A 19,226-nucleotide genomic window follows, 5' to 3' on the forward strand; every position below is an offset into this window, starting at 1 on the left:
TTATATATAATGTAGGTTGTTGTATGTACGTGTTGTTTTTTGGTGGGGTTCTGTGTGTGTTTAAAAACAAGCCCGTGAGCAGCAAAACAGAAAAAAACGAAAACACACGCTCTTCCAACTCAATTTGATATTTTAATTGGCTATATTGGTGATATTAACGGTGTCATAAAATGTATTTTACGAAAGCTTATGAATATCATCTTAATTGTTAATTGGCGTAAGAGAAAACTATGGTGGCTGTTCCTTCGTGTTGTATCGCGACACCTTGTGGCATGCATTTGTCTTGCACCTTGAAGGGAAAACTGTTATACATTTGCTGAGTTCAAAGGTGTTTTGCTATTCTTGTTGTTTCGTTCGGAAATGTATTTTTGTGGTTAAATAACTACTTTACGTTTTATTACGCCAATTTTTCTTCCTGGGAAATGTTCCTCCTGTAAAGAAAGATGGAGCCTTCATGTGCTGTCAGTAAAGCCCCCAACTTGATTCGTGTAGAACTGTCATGATTTGGGGTTTACTGGAAATCTTTGAATGCATCATAGTTCATGGTTTGGGCATGCGCACTAGTGCGGTGACGCCAAACGGCAGGGATAGGCGAGAGTTCCAGAGGACTCAGCGTAGTGCTGCTTCAGTTTAGTGATTGTCTTCACTGATACAAGTACTTTTTTTTAACTGGTAAGGTATTTACAAAACGCCTAGTAGTACGTTTTAGTGCTCAGTGTCTACTTAAAGTCGTGTTCATTGTATGTGTCAATGTATTATCCAAGCTACCGGATAGCAACCGGCTAACTGAATGCTAGTGTCTCTGAATTAGTACGAAAAGAAATGTATGGTTACATTTTTTTTCTAAAAAAAAAAAAGTTATTTTAGTGTTATCAAGATGTCTCCGAAGTGAGAAAAACGGTAGTTGAAGTTGTTAAGACTAAAGCAGCATTTTCAAATAACGTTAGCCTTGAATGGGCACTGCATGGCGAGGACTGTCCTTACATCACCCACCGTGGTCAGTGGTGGACGATATTTTAACTTAAATATTTGCTGATTAAGGTAATGCAATGTGGCAACTGAAAAGAGACATCAACACTTATTTTGTGACGTGCTTATTATTCGAATAGCTGACTGATTCTGGTTTGATGATAGTAAACGAGTTCGGCTTTAAAAATGTCGCTCAGAAACAGAGTTCATACAGTCCCTACAATACTGACCTAAATCTTATAGTCTGTCTATAATAACTTTGAAAATGAGCATTTAGATTTTCTTTGGGGAAATTTCCGAGATAATTGCCTGATGCATGTGACCCAAAAAGCAACAGTTAGCCTAGTTCCAAACGGCGTTTCACAGCCGCTGCTGCCTTGCACGTTTTGAAGTCTAGTTAAGTTAGGAGACAGGTATGCTTCAGCTGTAAATAATTAATAGTGCTTAAGCCAAACCCTCAGCTGCTGTCACTTCTCTGCATTTCAGGATGGTGTGGCTTTTATTCCCTTGGTGCCTTGCATTTCCCTTCACCTTCCCTAAAGTCATTGTATTAGAGGCTTGTCATCTTCTTGCTAGTGCTGTGTTGATTAAATTGTTGTATATTTTTGGCAGGTGGAACATCAGAAATGGCCCGTGGGCACCAAAAGTTCCAGTCCCAGCAGAAAAACGCCAAAAAGCAGGCAGAGATCAAGAAGAGTAAAGGCCATGACCAGAAGGCTGCAGCTAAGGCTGCTTTAGTATACACATGCACCGTGTGTCGGGTATGGGCTAAAGCTGACATTAGCAGCATTAGCTAACATTTAACCATGTAGTTAGGATGGAACTCACTACACAGGAGGCTGGCAAATCACTGCAGTGGATTTGATCATATTGTTTGCAATGTGATTAAGTCAATACCTATACCATATCTCATTTCACACTTCACTGTAACACTGAAGTTGGAAGTTATACCTCCCAGCCAGCTACCTTAAATAACTTCACCATGTTATGTGATTACTAGGTATGATCTCATTTCAGTAAAGTCTAGGTCAGTAAGCTTTCCTAGACTGAGTTAGAATTGCTTGGCATTTCTTATATTTTGTAAACAATCAAATATAAAACATTAAGAGTAGAACAGAAGTGAGTCACAAGCTGAAAGCAGATCACAACCGAGATTGGATTCATCCCAGTGCTGTTTTACCTGGACAGCATGGATTTGTGCAGGTTTATAATTGACAGCTTATTGATAAAGTATGCCAAGCTAACAGGTCATAGTAATCTTACAGCCCCCCCACCCCCCTTCAAGTTTCAACTACATCTCTACGATTGTTAGAAAGGTGTGATGGAAAGTGGTTAAAATCCCTTTCTAATACCCTCATACACCTTTTGCTTCTCTTTTCACACCTGTGCCAAGGACGGTCAGCTTTTCTTGTCACTGCCGTCATCTGACACACAGGTGGTGGCATGCAATGCTGCTCGGTTGGCACAGCACTGCCCAATGTTTAGCATAAATGACATCAGCTTCTGCTCTTCCTGGAAGAATGAAGCGACAAATGCAGGCAATTTGTTTTTGATTTTACCTGCATTCAGTGGGACAAACAGATTTTCTGTCTCTGAGACCATTTCACATTCATGTTCTCTTCAGTGCTTGTCCAGAATCGGACTGCTTTTGAAATTTGTCAGAACTCCAGGCGATTTTCCTCTTCACCAGTCTGTGTTTGCTCCTGGATTGACTGACCAGGTTGAAGTCAAACATGAGCTGTCATGCTACATCCTGTTTACATGTTTTAACTGGAAAACTCACCAGGCAACGTGACTTTCTGTATTACCTGTAAATAAGTTTCTGTGTTTCCTCTAGCCATTTATCACTTATCCAAGCGATTACAGAGCGGCAGCAGCTCAAAGCCTTAACAATGACTAAACAAGCTGGTGTTTGTAATGTAATCTAATATCCAACCAGTCGAGATCATATTGTGAAACACCTTTTGTCTCATATTATGGTTTTGCTGATATATCTGAGTAAACTGATGTCATTCTCATTGATGTCGTCTTTTTTTTTTTTTTTTTTTTTTCCTTTACCAGACACAAATGCCCGACCCGAAGACCTTTAAGCAGCACTTTGAAAGCAAACATCCAAAGTCTCCAATGCCCCCAGAGTTGGTTGGTGTGGAGGCGTAATGGATTAACCTCTTTCTGTAAGGCAGTTGGAACCAACTCAGGACAGGCTTCTACATTTTGAGGTGTTTCAGATAATCTTCAGTACAGCTTCAGTTATTGCTCATGATGATTAACTGATGTATGGGTGTGCTTATGTAGGGATTTTACACAATCAATTGGACTGAAGACAGCTACCCTCTCTTGGCATAAATGTATGTGTTCCACTTTTGATTGTATGCAATATTTGCAAAATCTGATCATTTCAAAATGTTATGCTCACAAGACTAGCTTGTCCATGGGCTCCACCACCATCTCAGGTCTCCCACTGTTTCACAGCAAGCTTTGAATACAAGATGAATTGGCACTGGCTCAAATGAACAAAGATGATGATGATAATTGGAAGTTATCTGCCAAATCCAGTGTAATGTGAAATCCATTATGGGTTTTGACTGAGATGGATTTGTGATGCAGAAGGGTTGATGTCAAAATAATAGTTATCCAGAATGTGACTAGAGTTCATTAATGTCCTTGCAAAGTCACATTCATAACCACTAATGCTGTGTTCTTTCTATTAGATTCAGATTTACTTCTAATCTGCACTGATTATATATATCTATATATATATATATATAAACACATATATTTTTTGGCTTGGTACCATTATTTTTTAATGAGTCTATTGTTGTTGAAGTGAAAAATGTGTCAAATGTACTGTCCTGCACAGTTGCTGAAATTGTGCATTGCATTTACCCCTCAGATTATCATGAATCAAATTTTGTTTGTGTCAAATAAGTTTTTGTCATGTGCAAAATTTGTAAAAGCTCTGCAGACAGGGCACTACACGTCTGATCACTGCAAAGCTTTCCATGTTCCTACTCTGCTGCTGCAGTAAACATCTGGATATTTACCTTTGATCCTATTATAAGAGGTATGTCGACTGAAAATAGGTTTGCACTGGGTGTTGTAAATGACAACACTAATGAACTCCTGTCCCCAGAGTTGGTCATTGTAGTAATACATGTGACATAATTGTGCACAGCTATTGTATGTATTCTGCAGTGTAACTTGTCTCACTGTCATCTCTATGGTGTATGTGAAAACAATCCCAAGTGCAGTCTCGTGCTCTTTGGTTTGTTTCAGCTCTGAACCTGCAAAGTCTAAACTAAATTACACCGTACATCATCTTACTTTACCTTATTTTATATAAGTTGATCATAGCAGGCAAAGACAGTTTTAATTCATTGGAAGGAACTATTTTCAATACATTTGGACCTGTTGGTCATTAACCACTGACATTGTAACACTGCTAAAGTCTGGACTGACAACCAGCCATGTTTTTACTTTTTGTAATAATCATATCTTTGTCCACAAAATGTAATGTATAGCCTTTGAATAAAGTTATTTTATATTAATATTACCAAGTTGTGTTTTTAACTTTGAAAGTTGCTAAATTCTGCCTTAGGTTCCCCTACAGTAGGTGGAAACTTAATGGAAGCTCAGCTTCTTTTTTTCTGCCGCTCCTCTTAGGGGTCACCACAGCATCTGCTCCATCTCATCTTGTTCCTTCCATCATTTTCTGTTACTCCAACCATCTGCATGACCTACTGTGGGCTTCCTCTTAACCGACAGCTCCAAATTCAGTATTGTTTGTCCGGTATCTCCACCGTCTGTCTTCTGTACATGTCCAAGCCATCTGACCTTGAGATGTCCTTCATATTTTTTCCAATCTGGTCAATCACTTGGCCTCCTGCCTTTCTGTAAGTGCCACTGTCTCAAAATCATACATCATAGCAGGTCTCCCTATCATCTTGTAAACATTCCCTTTAACATTTCACCTCTGACACTCACCCCACCCTCCCTACACTCTCTTCTTCATCTCTTTTGTGTCGCTTTTGCTTCAAAATGTTCATCTCATGTATTTATATTTACCCATCGTCAGTAACTCTACTCCTTGGAACTTCACTTTTCTGTCTGTATCCCTCGTATTCGCTCTAGAAGAATGCTCCGCCGAGTAGGTGGAAGAAAACAGCTTGTCCACCTGCTCCCTATGCTCGCTACAGATCACAAAGTCATGTGTAAACGTCATAGTCCACAGAGACTCCAATCTGACCTTGCAAACAAGAATGAGCTCACCACTATCTCACTGCCCTCATACCTGTCCTGCACCACCCCTTACATACTTTGCCAGCACGTTTCTTCCCCATTTTTCAGGCATCGTCTGTAGTAAACAATCTGGTTAAAAAGTCCAATGATCTTTCTTCTAGACATCTCCAACCCTCCACAGGTGTGTCATCTGGATCAGCTGCCTTTCCACTCTTCATCCTTTTCTTAGCTGTTATTCCTTCCTCGTTATTATGGGCAATCAACATGATTGGACAGTTTCTACAATTTTAATCCTGCCGACTATTTGGTGTGTTTGATATATTTCTTTGGTATATTTCTTCGTCTGCCTCCGCTCTTCCATCTGTTTCAGGTAACACCAACAAATTTAATCTGCGCAATTGGTTTCATTAGCTTCTCGGCTCATACCCCATTATGAGTCAAAGATCTTCTGCTCAGCTGCACTGTTGATGGTAAAATCTCTATATTTATGAACCAGAAATGTAGCACAAGCATAATGAGTTCCTTGCTTAATGGGAATGTTACATAAATTGGTACACAGGTGGGATTTTTTGTTTGTTTGTTTTTTTTGTATTCATACTTCCTTGTTAATGCACACATCCTGTTGGTAATTAGGGTGGAAAATGTCAGCAGAATATTAGAGCTATAAAATTGAAAAGGCTATTATAGTTCACACTCTTTGCTTCCTCTAAGAGTGGTTATTTATTGATTTACTGTAGTGTAACATCTACAGAGTGAATTGTTTCAGGCAACCTCTGGCTCTGTATACACTGATGAGGAAGCCTGGAGCTTATCTTGTGACTGGTGCACAGTAAATAGTGGGGTCAGAGTGGTGTTCTGCTGGACCAACAGGTTTTGTGAAGAAGGCCTTAAAACAGCTTTTCTCATTGTCTCTTCCCTGACTACAACCACGAAAGACCATATACAAGATGTGAGACTGCAAAAGACTTGATTTTATGTTGGGGTTATTTCATAGTATGATATAAATTTTTTACACAATGATATCACAATTGCTCATGCATAGGTTAGCACATTTTGATTGAAGAAAATATAGCCATTCCTACATGTGTAGAAATGCCATTAAAGTGATATAAGTTAGAGTTTGTTAAATATAATTTCAAAGTTACAGGCGTATAAAACTCCACGTGAAACTGTACTCTACTACAGGTATCATGTATGTGACTACACCTCCAGATTTATATTACACATTGTCCAATCTACATACTTAAATGTTAGTCTGTATTTTTCACTTTAAACGGATTATTTTCATTTAATTTGTCTTTAATGATCATTTGAGTTTTTTTTGCCATTATTTATAATTTATTCATTGATAAATTATCCTGCAAATAACAAACTCTTGATACATCACTCACCAAGGACCACGTCAGCATTGTGAAATCTAAATACCCTGCAGGATTTTTAGGAGTACCTACCTTTAATAAGACATGTAGATCCAAGATCAAAATTTAGTTGTTTTTTTTTTTTAATCCCTTTATTAATTGTCTAGTTTAGTTCTGTTTTTATTGCTTAATTACACCAATCAGACTCTATTGTAGCACTTTAAGGTTTCAATCAGAGATGTTACATAAGCTGAGTGACCCTGTGACAACTGACTTTTTGCAGTGTACCCATTCATCTTGTGCATGTGTGTGCATGTGCATTCAAGTTCTGTGGATAAGGTTGATGGACTGAATGAGAACTCACCCAACCGGTTACATGTAAGCAATCACTCAGCTTAATCTTATTTTTTTTTCCCTTTCTGCGAAATGACTCTGGTTTGGTGCTACGCCCTTCCTGGACCACAAACTGACAAGTGCGAAGATCTTTTTTCTTCTTTGCATTTATGCCTATGATTTTCTACACCCAGTACTATGTGCTCTGCTCTTAAATAGGTTACAAGCTTGAAATCTTGGCCCAAGGGGAAAACATGTGACAGGGCAAAAATAGCTTTACTCTCTCCCCTTGGAAACCAACCAGAATGCAGAAATAGTAGTTTCTGTTAAGCAAGATATACTGTAACCGTGTCCTGTGTTCTAGTTTGTGATGCCCTCAGCATCCTTAGCAAATAATCTTATTGAAAATATTTTATTTTGTGGAAATATCACAGAGGCATTTGAGTGAGGGACATGGTTCTTCTAATAAAAATTGATCTGTACATATATATATATGTATATAGCTACTTGAGTGTCATTCAGTGACTGACATTTCCTCTTAGTGTTTGGTGTCTGCAGTCTCTACTCTTATACAAAATGATGATATACAGTAAGACAAAGATCTGTATGTTGGATATATCACTGATGTTAACTGTCTTATTAAGAGGAATTCTCCGCTTGCTGGAGGCAGTAAAATAAGCTTAATCACAAGTGCCTGTATCATAGCGGTAAAATAATGAACTGCAAAATCTTCAAAGGGTGCTTTTGTCGACTACATTATATGCACTCATTTGCCTCACAAAGACTGGAGAAGTAATGGTGAACTACAACTTCCATGTTACTTTGCTTTGGTTGTCATGGTAACGTTTGACGTCAGCCCTCCTTTTCTCCGGCAGTGCCTTGGACTGATGTGATTGGAAGGAAACCCCGTGGACTGCATTCAGTCGGGCGGCTGAGAGAATCAGCTGTGGCTTGGTAACACTGACATCTGCCAATACTCAGGTATGAAATGACTTGCAGCTTTTTAAAGTGCATTTTGAAACTCGTATGTATCATCTTAAGGTCTTCTGACTTTTCATTAATCAGACTAGCTATAGAGATTCATTGTCTCCAGTTGGTAGCAGGGTTGCGTCTTCCGGCGACGCTCATCAATCTAAAGAACAATGGCATGGCTAGCTTAGCTAACGTTACATTGTGGGATATGGCTAATGTCTGGTTTCAAAAGGAAATGGCAGACGGAGAAGGCGTGTCTGTCGAATAATTGAAGCTCTGAAATTTTGGCACTCATACAAACGGCACATTTTGTTTAAAACGAGGGTATTTAGCGATTTATTAATTAAGCGGTATGATGCTTGTCATCTTAAATTGAAAGTTTTTACAATTAGGTGCCTAGTGTTGAAAGGAAAAACGAGGTTAATTGAAATGTATTTTCTTGTGTGCCACCAGGCGAGCAGCTAGCTTAGTTCAACTGCGATACACACCTTTTTAAAGGCGTCGCGCCTACTCAGCTGTCTCCTGTTTTTCCTTGTATTCTTGTAGTTAACATTGTGTGTAGATATTTTATTTGAAATTGTGAGCATGACGGGCTACCTATGAAGTAGTCACGTTTATGCAAGACTTTTGCTTGGCGTTACTCTTTCAGGAAATAGACGGGGCCATACTTGAAACGAGTCACGCGGGCCTGAATGTAGCGGTTGTTTTTTTCATTCACTGAATTGCGTTTCTACGGTGAGATTGTGTGTTTGAGTTTGCGAGAAGCGCTTTTGGGTCAGTATCGACTACAATAGTGACTTTAATGCCAGTATAATGTGTCCAAGCACGCTTTACTTTGCGCACTTTAGCTTCCGCTTTTTGGGCAAGCCACAGGTACAGGGAAGGGTGTGGTGTGTGTACCGGAGGAACAGAGAGGCGAGCCAGCAATACAGGATTGAGTTCTTATTTTTGTCCGTACGGTGTCCACTAAATTCTCTTGGCATTATATTATTCTTATCATCCCTTCTGCACATCTATTTGCTGATTAAAGTCGATGCATATTAACATGGTGCATTCTGCTCCTAGGCGAGGGGTACACTGACGGGCAAAGATCGACTTCCTTGTTCACACACTTGTGCTCTTACGGTTATAAGAAGTTGTTTACTTACGGATAACATGACGGTTACAATAACTTTTAAAATTTCCTAGCTTATTTGGCCAAAGATTGGAACTGAAAAAAGAAATGCATTATTTTCTGTATGTTAGGATGGATCTGAACACAACACACTACACTACATGTACTGGAATGGAAAAAAGGGATTGATTTTTGTGTAAACCCACTGGCTGTTTTTGATAGGTCAATCGGATGTAAGCTATTGACATAGTAATGACAATTCCTATGTGTTGATGTGTGCATAGTCTACATAGTGCTTTAGGCTGTAAACTCTAGCTGGTATTCCACAGTTCTTCTGTTACAAGTCTACAGGATCTCACATTGCCCTGTAACTTGCAGGGCTAATACTGTACAAGATGCTTAGGTGGCTACTTGTAGTGTTGCTGTGCAGGCTTTGTTGGCATATTAATTAAATAGATCTACAGCTTTGTTTACTGGTCTTATTTAAGCACAGATATCCCTTAAACAGAAATATCTCAGTTTTTTTCAGTCGGTCACAGTCTTTCTTTATGACTATAAATAAATCCTTCAAATGACAGGAAAAACTTCCACGGTATGCATCATTGTTGTTCCTTGTAAAGGTACTGAAAGACGGGGGGGAAACTCAATTAAACGTGTTAGGTGATGTGTGCAGTTTTTTTTTTTTTTGTTTGTTTTTTTAGGACCCACATTCATTATTGTATTTCCACTTTGACGCATTAAATGACCCTGAAATGAAAAATTGTATCTGCTGGTGGAACAGAAGAGTTGTCATACTACTTTTTAACTTAACTGATTTCAACCTTTTCTATGTTCCCCATTCTCCAGTGAACAGTCATGTCTGAGGCACCTCAGAAGGAACTGGTGCAAAAGGCCAAGCTGGCCGAGCAGGCTGAGCGTTATGATGACATGGCTGCTCTGATGAAGTCTGTGACAGAGGAAGGCCTGGAGCTGTCAAACGAGGAGCGCAACCTGTTGTCAGTGGCATACAAGAATGTGGTGGGTGCCCGTCGGTCCTCGTGGCGCGTGGTCTCCAGCATTGAGCAGAAGACCGAGGGCTCTGAAAAGAAGGTAGCCTTAGCCAAGGACTACCGGGAGAAGATTGAGACTGAGCTGAAAGAAATCTGCCATGATGTCCTGGTGAGATTCATTTATTATTAATTCATTATTTTTTCTTTTAGATTGGGGGGGTTAAGAGACATGGCTGAGATTGTTTGGACATTTGCAGTGGAGGGATGGTGGATGGTGTGGTACTAGGAAATGGGCTATTGAAGCTGAAGCTAGTAGTGATGAGCAGAAAGGCCTCACAACAGACTAATGGATGGAGGAGATGCAGAGGGTCAAGAGAACCTTTGAAATGATAAACTCAAAGTCATGAAAATTTGTTACACATATACTTTTAATATGTTGCTGAAATCTTTAAAGTTGTTGAGGCTGTGGTGATTTTCCACAGAAATATTCCACCAAAGGCACAGGAAAAATAATGGGAATTTGCTTAAAGATTAGCATGAACTGTGTTCCCCAGGTTTGGGGGGGGGGGTGTAATAGAAATAATTCAGTCTAACAGTACACCATCCTTGTTGTGACCTCAATGCTAGAACATAATTGAGTTATTGTTAAAGATCATCTCGGCAATAGTGGTTTGCATTTGACCTTACTGATGTATGTAATGAGTCTATCAGCATCTTCTCATTTGAATATCCTAACATACTTTACTTGTCCTCTTGGCAAAGTCAGCTTTGCTGTATTTTTACTTTTGTACCATTGTGGAAAGGGTGTTTATCTTGATGCCCAAAAATATGATTACAGAAGTATTCTGTAAATATTACAAAGATTGTAATGGAAAGAGCGCGTATCTTTAAGACTAGTACTTATACAGCACACTTCTCTCCATTTTTTTTAATTGATTAATGAAAGCACTTTCTATTACAAACTTCACCAAATCACTTACACATTTACACACATACAAGTACATTTTTATACACTAAAGCGCCTTCTAGCATTAACACTCCAATGGATGCATAAGGGAAAACTTGGGGTTCAGGGTCTTACCCAAGGATACTTTGATATGCAGAACAGAGGAGCCAGTGATCAAGCCACTGATCATTTCAATTGGTGGAAGACCCACTCTACCTCCTGAGCCACAGCCACATCTTAATAAAAATAGTGTACATGTACATACGTGTACATACCTTAATAAAAACAAGCAGGTGAGATGTTAGAACGCTTTTATTTTTATTTTAGTGGACACTCAATACAATAGACAGCTACTTGGGGTTTGTTAAACCTGAGTAGCGACGAGACCGCGAGGGGGTTGAAAACGATGTGCCGGGAGTCCGCTGTTCTTGCCGGCTGTAATAATCCTCGACCTCGCTGTCTGCTATGGAGCTGGCGGGTCACAGACGTCTCCGAAAACGTCGGAGCGCGTTTGGAAATATATGATATCTTGATAAATCGAGCATATATTTGAAGTTTACACAGCTACATTCTCGCTTGAAAAGAACTTAATAGTTTATTTTGTGACCCAGAAAGAGTAATATTTAAAAGTTTTTAGCCCCGCTTGTCCGCCATTGCCGCGTTTGAGTTTTGGACGAAATGCATTCTGGGATATTTAGCTGTACCAAGTCCACACAAGTCACCACCGATGCATGCTCGATCGGACTTTTTCGCGTTCTCGGCTTGATGCGTACTTCGAATTGGAACAGTACTTGGTCTCCGACTGATGACGTATCACAAGTACACGAGAAGGCAAGTACGCATATTGAGAAAGGCCCTTTATCTTTAGTTACCAGGGACAACTTGAGTCTCTACTTTGGACTGTCCAGTTGAAGTAAACTCGAGATTCCAAGTTTAGCATGCTGGGAATTAGGGATGTTCCTGGCGACTAATTTCTTTGTCAACTAAATGAGGCAAAAAAAAAAATCAAGTAACTGGCTATTTAAAAACAAAAACACTCAGATTTCAGGTTAAATTTAAGAACCGTTCAACTACAAAAAAAACTCCAAGCAAAGGCTTTTTTAAAACGTTAGTCACATTCTTCAGTAATGAGTCATGCTGCCCAACTGTGAGGCACCTTGCAATCATGCACTCATGTACCCTCGGGGCTCCTTTGGGTAGGACAGCACCTGTCCACCTCAGCTAGCTCCTTTCGATGTGGAGGAGGAATGGCTCTCTTCTGAGCCCCTCCCGAGTGACTGAACTCCTCATCCTATAAAGAAGGGAAAGCACATCCACCTCTCAAATAACGCTCAGTTATGCTGCTTGTCTCTCTGATCTTTTTTTTTTTTTTTTTTTTGTCTTTAAAAGAACTAACAGTAATGGTGTTAACAAAAAAATCAGGCCAAGATAAATGTTTTTTTGGCGTTTCTTACCAACTACGCTTGATCTGGTGACAGATGTTTGCATAACATTAGGACACGCTATTCACCGGCAGTGGTTAGAAAGTAAAATGTAAGACAATTAGATTAAACAACTATTACATCTGGTACCAGCTAGTGACAATAGTAACTAGAAAGTGCATTTTCTGAAGAAACTGCAGTGTGAATGCTGAAATCTGAATGTATTCACTGAAATGAATTAATTGCTGAATGTTAAGTTAAAAATGTTGAATGAGCTGGAAAATACAGAATTTTTAACCTGAAAACAAAAGTGCAAAACTTTCGAAAGCTGATGTTCAGACAGAAGAAGTTGGAAAATAGCTGAACATGTTTAAAATGTAAATTAGAAAAAGATGAGTAATAACAAAATAAAATTTAGAGTCCGAAAACATCTGAATGAATATTAAAAGTTCATATTCTTTGAATCACTGAATGACTAAAATGTGATCCCTCCACTTGGCTCCACACAGTTTAAAAAGTTTACAACTCTGAGCTTTGAAAGACACGCTGTTGGAAAGAGAACAACAATGGCTACATTTTGAGGGTAAAATGATGGCTGTAGAGCAAACACTGTGGACACAGCAGCAGTTGAAAGAGAAGTGTTTAAGATGAATCTTGGCAGAGTGAGAGACAGAGCTAGTTAAGCAGGCAGGTGTGAGCCTGGTTGCTATAGTGACTGCACCCAATGGCTCCATACACACGCACACAGACATGCGCCTCACTTCTGCTGCTTAAAATAAACAGAAAAGTCAGCCCGAAACAAATCCTTCCCAAATGAAAAGTACAAGTCGTATTGACAAAATTCTGACCCTGAAAGAGTTGGAGGGAAGAGGCTGTGCATTGGTGACATTTATGAAAGAACCATAACACCTATTACAATAATAAACACATTGGATGAAAGAGGGCAGCGATGGCTACGTTTTGAGTGTAAAATCATATCTGTAGAGCAAACGCTGTGGACACAGCAGCAGTTTTAAGAAAAGATTTTAAGATAAATTTCCCCCCTCCTCCCACTCTACCAGGAGTCTAAAAAACATACGGAATAGATAATAAAATTTTAAAATAATAATAAAGATTAGAAGAACAATACTGTGAATGCATTCACAGTAGCATGAATGCTTGAAAAACACTAATGATTAGTTGACTAATTGTGCATGTCCCTACTGGGAATATAAATGCACACATGGTTATCTGTTTGGAGGGTTACAAAGCCCTCATCTTTCTTTTGGCTTGATCAGCTTGCTGCATCTACATTCTGTTACCAGATGAAGTATTTGTATTTTTGAAAAAGATGCATTTGTTAACTCCACTAATAGTTTACTTTTTCTACTGATCTTAGCCACTTGTTTTTGTGTTAACTATTTTTATAATTTTTGCAAACATATTAAGTACTCTATCCATCTGTCGGAGCTCTGCTTCTGTTCATCCCTTTCCCTGCGCATTATCTGCCCGGTGACTCATTGAGCCCTAATCCTATAATGACAGAGGCTGAGCTACAAATGTTCTGGCTCACTGCTCTCCACTTCCGCCAAAAAGCCTTATGGGGACTGAAAGAGAGAGCCAAATGGGCACATAAGGGGTGTGGGACAAGTGCACCAGCAGTGCGTACTTTAAGTGGACTAGTTTGTGTGAGCTTTCATCTGGCCCAGTCTAAAGACATGTTTATTCCTGTTCTTAGTAGCAGGACAAAAAAAAGCTGTTGTCACAGACAGTGCAAACATTACTGAGGATGCAAAATATTTCACTTAATTTCTTCTTTTAAGGTTGGTTTTAAGCAATGTGATGTTAGTACTTGTTACATAATATAATTGTAGCAGTGAGTGCTCCTGCCTCATGGTGCCTGCACAAACACGTGTGCACACACCCTGATGCTCACTCTCACTGGCATGAATAAGATGAGGAACCACGTGTTAACTGGAAGGAATCTCCATGCAGACATAGTTTGTGCATTACTGTCATGTTTAGAAATATTAAGTTATTCCATATTTTAGTAATAACTCTCTGTTCTTAACTTGGGGATAGAACTTAAGATAAAAATGTAATGAAAGCAGAGTTGCTGCTACGTTGTTATTGGGTTTGTTTGTTTGTTTTATTTACTCCCCATCATGCCATGGTTGTAGTTTTGATTTTAGCCTTGCCAGTGGCCCAGACCTACATTGACATCCCAGAGGGCTTCTCTGTTCAGTCACATCAGTGTAACAGCACTCACAAAATGCTTTTAGACCATTTTTGTAATGTATTTCCATCTTGCAACATTTATTTTTCCTAAGGAACAAAACTCAGCTCATCATGTTTTTGGAGGTCATATTTAAGACCTGTGAAAACATACAAATCAAGATGTTATTTTAATGGAGGTTTAACATTTGGTCACCAATGCTACAAGGAACAATTCTGCTTTAACATCTGTAATCTCTTTATTGCACAGCTCTTGTGAGAAGTGCAAATGGCCAGATGGAAACTACATTAAAATTAAAGTATTCATTCATCGTTGTATACAGGCGCTTTGAGTACTCCGGGAGAGTAGAAAAGTGCTATATAAGAATCAGTCCATTTACCGTTAATGTTTGATATCGTTTCATTGCTCTTTAATATAGCACATTACCAAGGCACACTCCCACTAAAGAAAGGTATTCTGTTCCCTGCCTGCTAGTATTCATGTTACCCTCAGAACTAGGGTACCAAGTGGTGCATCCTTGTGTGGTGAAGAGCCGAGCTGGGTTCTGAGTGACCTACTTCTAAGCAAAAGCTCATCAGGAGTTCAGCAGCCTGGCTTTCTCCTCTTCCTTCACCCCTGTTGCTTTTCATCCACGCCCTCTTTTTTCCTCTGCCACAAATTTCCCATCTCAACATCTTTACTCCACACTTGTCCATTCAGCCTGTCCACGTTTTTGTTTTTAATTGGACTAGGCAGAAATACCTTTAGCTTCTCCTGTAGGCTCAGGAAACAAGTGATGAGTAGAAATTGAATATTAACAGCACGTGATGTAAGAATACCGTTTTTTGTCAATGCATTATGCATACATTTACAATAAAGGTCACAGATGACTGCTGCCGTTTTGGCTTCAATGTTGTAAAACGTGCTTGCATATAGGGCTGTGCAATATGACCAAAATGTCATATCCCGGTATAAGATGTCTATTGTCCTGACAACGATATAAATGACAAAAATGTAACATTTTCTGTAAATTCTGTGAATCTCGGGCAGCTCGACTTGCGTGAAGTGTTTTCAGCTGGGCGTTGTGTACCTGGAGTCGAGTGTTTCAACCGATGCGTGAAACTATACATTTTTAGACATAAGTTGTAATGGCCGCAATTTTCTTTGTGAGTATTTATTACACGGCGTGCTGCGGGGAAAAGCCTGTTCTAACATTTGAGTCTAAGGTTTATTTTTTGGCACCTGATGGCTCTTTCTTTGCTTCTCATCTGTAAACACTGCATACTGTTTCACGTGATTCAATTTATTTTGAAAAGTCTCAACAGGATCTTGAGCTTTATTGTGAAAGGTTTGTGGAAAATAAACAAGCGGACGGCGGCGCCACGTGATGGTTTTACCGTCGTTGTTGCTAACGACAACGCATAAAAACAGTTGCTTGTCCGTCCGTATTGTGGTTATATTAAACATAAGAGAAAGAGAGAACTTTAAGAAATTAATATAGCCACTACAGTGACCATCAAAACGATGAAAAAATATTGCCGTAAACAGATTATTTTGCGACACCACGAAACAAACGATAGCGGAAAATGAAACAATAGACGTTTTATATCGTCGTCCGATATATATCGTTATATCGAACAGCCCTACTTACATATATTAGAGAACATGTTTTATATGCACTTTGAATCACCTTGTTGAATTGTGCTATATAAATAAACTTGCCTTGCCTATTATATTAAATATCTTAGTCCATTGTTTTCTAAAACTTTGCTGTCTGTTTTTGTTTTCAAACAGGGTCTCTTGGACAAGTATCTTATTCCAAACGCTACAGCAGCAGAGAGTAAAGTCTTTTACTTGAAAATGAAAGGCGATTACTATCGCTACCTAGCGGAGGTGGCTACAGGAGACACCAAGAAAGGTAAGCTCCATTTCAGTATGGTGATGGTTTAGATCTTTGGCTGACTGAGATAAACTGAAATATACATATTAGATAAGATATCAGTTAACTTGTGAAAGTATCGGAGTGTACTGAATGACTGTGCTCTTTTCTTTATACTATTCTTTTGTAATTATATTTAAACCTTTTTCTCTTAACACCACAGGGACTGCACTTTATTTTGTTACTTGTTACAATGACAATAGAGATTCTAATTCTGAAGTGTCAAAATGTCCTCCTTGAGTAAGAGGTAGGATGAATGTACTAAGGGCTAAAAGATCTTTGGTAGTTGCTGTCAGTTTTTAGAAAACTTTGAAAAAGATTACATTGAAGCATAGGTTCTTTTATTTTTTTTTTTTTTTTACATACGATACCTTTTATTTGGTCTACAGTGACCAGCTTGGATTACTTGAATATTTTTCTTGGGATCAAATCATTATGGTCCTTTCAGGGATTTCCTACTTTTTTTTTTTTTTTTTTTTTTTTTTTTTTTTTTTTTTTTGACCCAGATGGTTGGGGGAAAGAAAGCATGCCAGTGTCTACAAATGAGACCGATGCATTCCCTCTTTGATGGTCTCTTTAAAGTTACTAAACTCTACTAATACTGGGAACATGGCTGAAAATTGTATTTTATACTTTTATACAGTCTAGTTTTATATTAAGTTCTGTTCTTTTTAAAATGCATAATGGAAGTCTGTGCAGGTCCCCATGGGTTAGACCAGTCAGATGTGTGTGTGTGAACAGGACAGGACATCTGTGGTAAATAGTTTGAAAACGCAGCTCCACTGCCCTTTCCTTTCTCTTTCAGGCATCATTTCAAATTCACAGGAAGCCTACCAAGCCGCCTTTGATATCAGCAAAAGTGAAATGCAGCCCACACACCCAATCCGTCTTGGTCTTGCCCTTAACTTCTCCGTTTTCTACTATGAGATCCTCAACATACCTGAAGAAGCCTGCAAGCTCGCCAAGCAGGTAAACTCATTACTCCACATAGCTTCTGTTTACATTTCTGAAGATTTTAAAGTGCTAACTGTAATGTTATTTCTCTGCTATCAATCTTTGAGGACTCAAGTGTAAATTTGCTGTTAAATACAAATGACAGCTAAAACCTGTGTACACAAACACAACAGCTTGTTTTAGGCTATCGAAATCTCACCGAACTGTGTTTTTGAACCCTGTAGGCCTTTGACGACGCCATTGCAGAGCTTGACACCCTGAGTGAAGACTCATACAAAGACAGCACACTAATCATGCAGCTATTGAGAGATAACTTGACGGTAAGTTACATTTCTTAAATCTTACTACTGAAATGACATTTTTCTTCACAAAATGATTTACCTGACTCAGACTAAAACTTTGTGGTCAGCTCTGGTAGTCCCAAATAAGTTATTTAACATAGGTCTGTATTTTAACATTCCTTTAAGATTAGATGTTAATGATTTTTGCTGTCCTTGCATGTTTGCCTCTCCTCTGCCGGGTCATTAATTCCTTTCTTCCCACTTACTGCTCCTTCTCTTTCCACAGCTGTGGACCTCGGACAACCAGGTTGAAGGCGAGGATTCAGAGCCAAGAGATTGAGCCAGACCCCCGTAGTCATCCCTGTTGTCCTGCCATTGTCCTGGCTCATCTTCATCATGATCATCAACACTGAGACCACCTAATTTTGATCATTGTCATCCAACTCTTTCCATCTTTTTTTCTATCTAAGGTCTCTCAGTACTCATCTCATTCCCATCGGTTTACTATTCCTTCTTTTTGTAGTAACTGTGGGGAAAGGGGAGGGGAATTCAAGTGGTGTGGTGGGAGGGTAAAAGTGTTTGGGTTTAGATGTTTTTGGGTGTTGCATTATTAAGGTGCTGGGTGAAAGGGCAGTTTCTTAAACTCATGAAACATGCAGCAGGTTAAGTTTGTAGAAGTAAGAAAATATTTAAGCTGTATGTGCTGTACTACTCATTAACGGTGCTGTTTTTGACCATCCTTTGATGACACATTTGTGCTTGACAAAAACAGGAGCTGCCTCCTTATATTTGAGGTGACAACAACTGAGTTTGTACATGGCAAGGGGAATAACAGCAGAGGTAAAGACAGTGAAGATGTGATTGGGAGAAGGAAGCCAAGATTTAGTTGGAAGACAAGGTTACATTCTACATACTGTTGCTCAACTTTCTACTCTTACTATCTTTTTTGTTTGTTTTTAGTAGACTGCTCTTGTATTTTTATGCATCAGTTATGAGGTATAGAAAACTTTGAAGAACAAAAGAGCACGAGCACACAAGCTTGTATTGTTTTTGTTTTGTATTGGCACGGCAGTTTAAAAAAAAAAAAAGAAAAAAGGAAAAAAAAGAAAAAGATCCATCTGCGTATCTAATTAATGCTTTTTCAAATTAAGACATTTTGTTTTGTTTTTTCCTTTTTCTCAGTACTTGCCTGAACTGCATGGTGGTAAGAAGTAGTTTTTGGAGGAGTAAAGAAGGTTGTTGTTGGGCTGGTTAGCTTTGTCTGTCTTTGGAATTTTCTTACAGGACACCCAAGCATAACTGTAATTTTTGGGGGAAATGTGTAATTTCATGTAAGTGGAATAAAAAAAATAATTAAGTTTAATGTGTCCATTTCATTGCTACATTGGTGGGATTTGTGTTACAAGTTACCACTATACCCACCTTTTTTTCCACGCAGCAATATAAACGACATGCAGAATCTAATATAATGGATTAGTTACAAATACCGGTAAATAACTACTCTACAACACAGACCA

At 38.9% G+C, this 19,226-nt stretch overlaps 2 protein-coding genes across 2 annotated transcripts; both read left to right on the forward strand.

The window, feature by feature from the left end:
• Nucleotides 1-572: 572 nt before the first annotated feature.
• Nucleotides 573-4,522, forward strand: LOC146563515 (transcriptional regulator ZNF706-like). Its single transcript, XM_085290660.1, has 3 exons — nucleotides 573-672; nucleotides 1,582-1,730; nucleotides 3,031-4,522. The coding sequence occupies exons 2-3, from the start codon at nucleotides 1,596-1,598 to the stop codon at nucleotides 3,124-3,126; spliced, it is 231 nt and encodes a 76-aa protein (XP_085146786.1). The 5' UTR covers nucleotides 573-672; nucleotides 1,582-1,595; the 3' UTR covers nucleotides 3,127-4,522.
• A 3,233-nt stretch (nucleotides 4,523-7,755) lies between these two features.
• LOC146563516 (14-3-3 protein zeta/delta-like) lies at nucleotides 7,756-19,072 on the forward strand. Its single transcript, XM_085290659.1, has 6 exons — nucleotides 7,756-7,880; nucleotides 9,832-10,143; nucleotides 16,330-16,453; nucleotides 17,280-17,443; nucleotides 17,653-17,748; nucleotides 17,996-19,072. Exons 2-6 carry the CDS (start codon nucleotides 9,841-9,843, stop codon nucleotides 18,047-18,049), a joined length of 741 nt encoding a protein of 246 aa, XP_085146785.1. The 5' UTR covers nucleotides 7,756-7,880; nucleotides 9,832-9,840; the 3' UTR covers nucleotides 18,050-19,072.
• Nucleotides 19,073-19,226: the final 154 nt, after the last annotated feature.

The sequence above is a fragment of the Mchenga conophoros genome, linkage group LG11 (genome assembly GCF_057382185.1).
Source record: "Mchenga conophoros isolate Kocher_MC1m ecotype Shallow Benthic linkage group LG11, M_conophoros_male_GT1.1, whole genome shotgun sequence".
In the NCBI taxonomy this organism is placed as follows: domain Eukaryota; kingdom Metazoa; phylum Chordata; class Actinopteri; order Cichliformes; family Cichlidae; genus Mchenga; species Mchenga conophoros.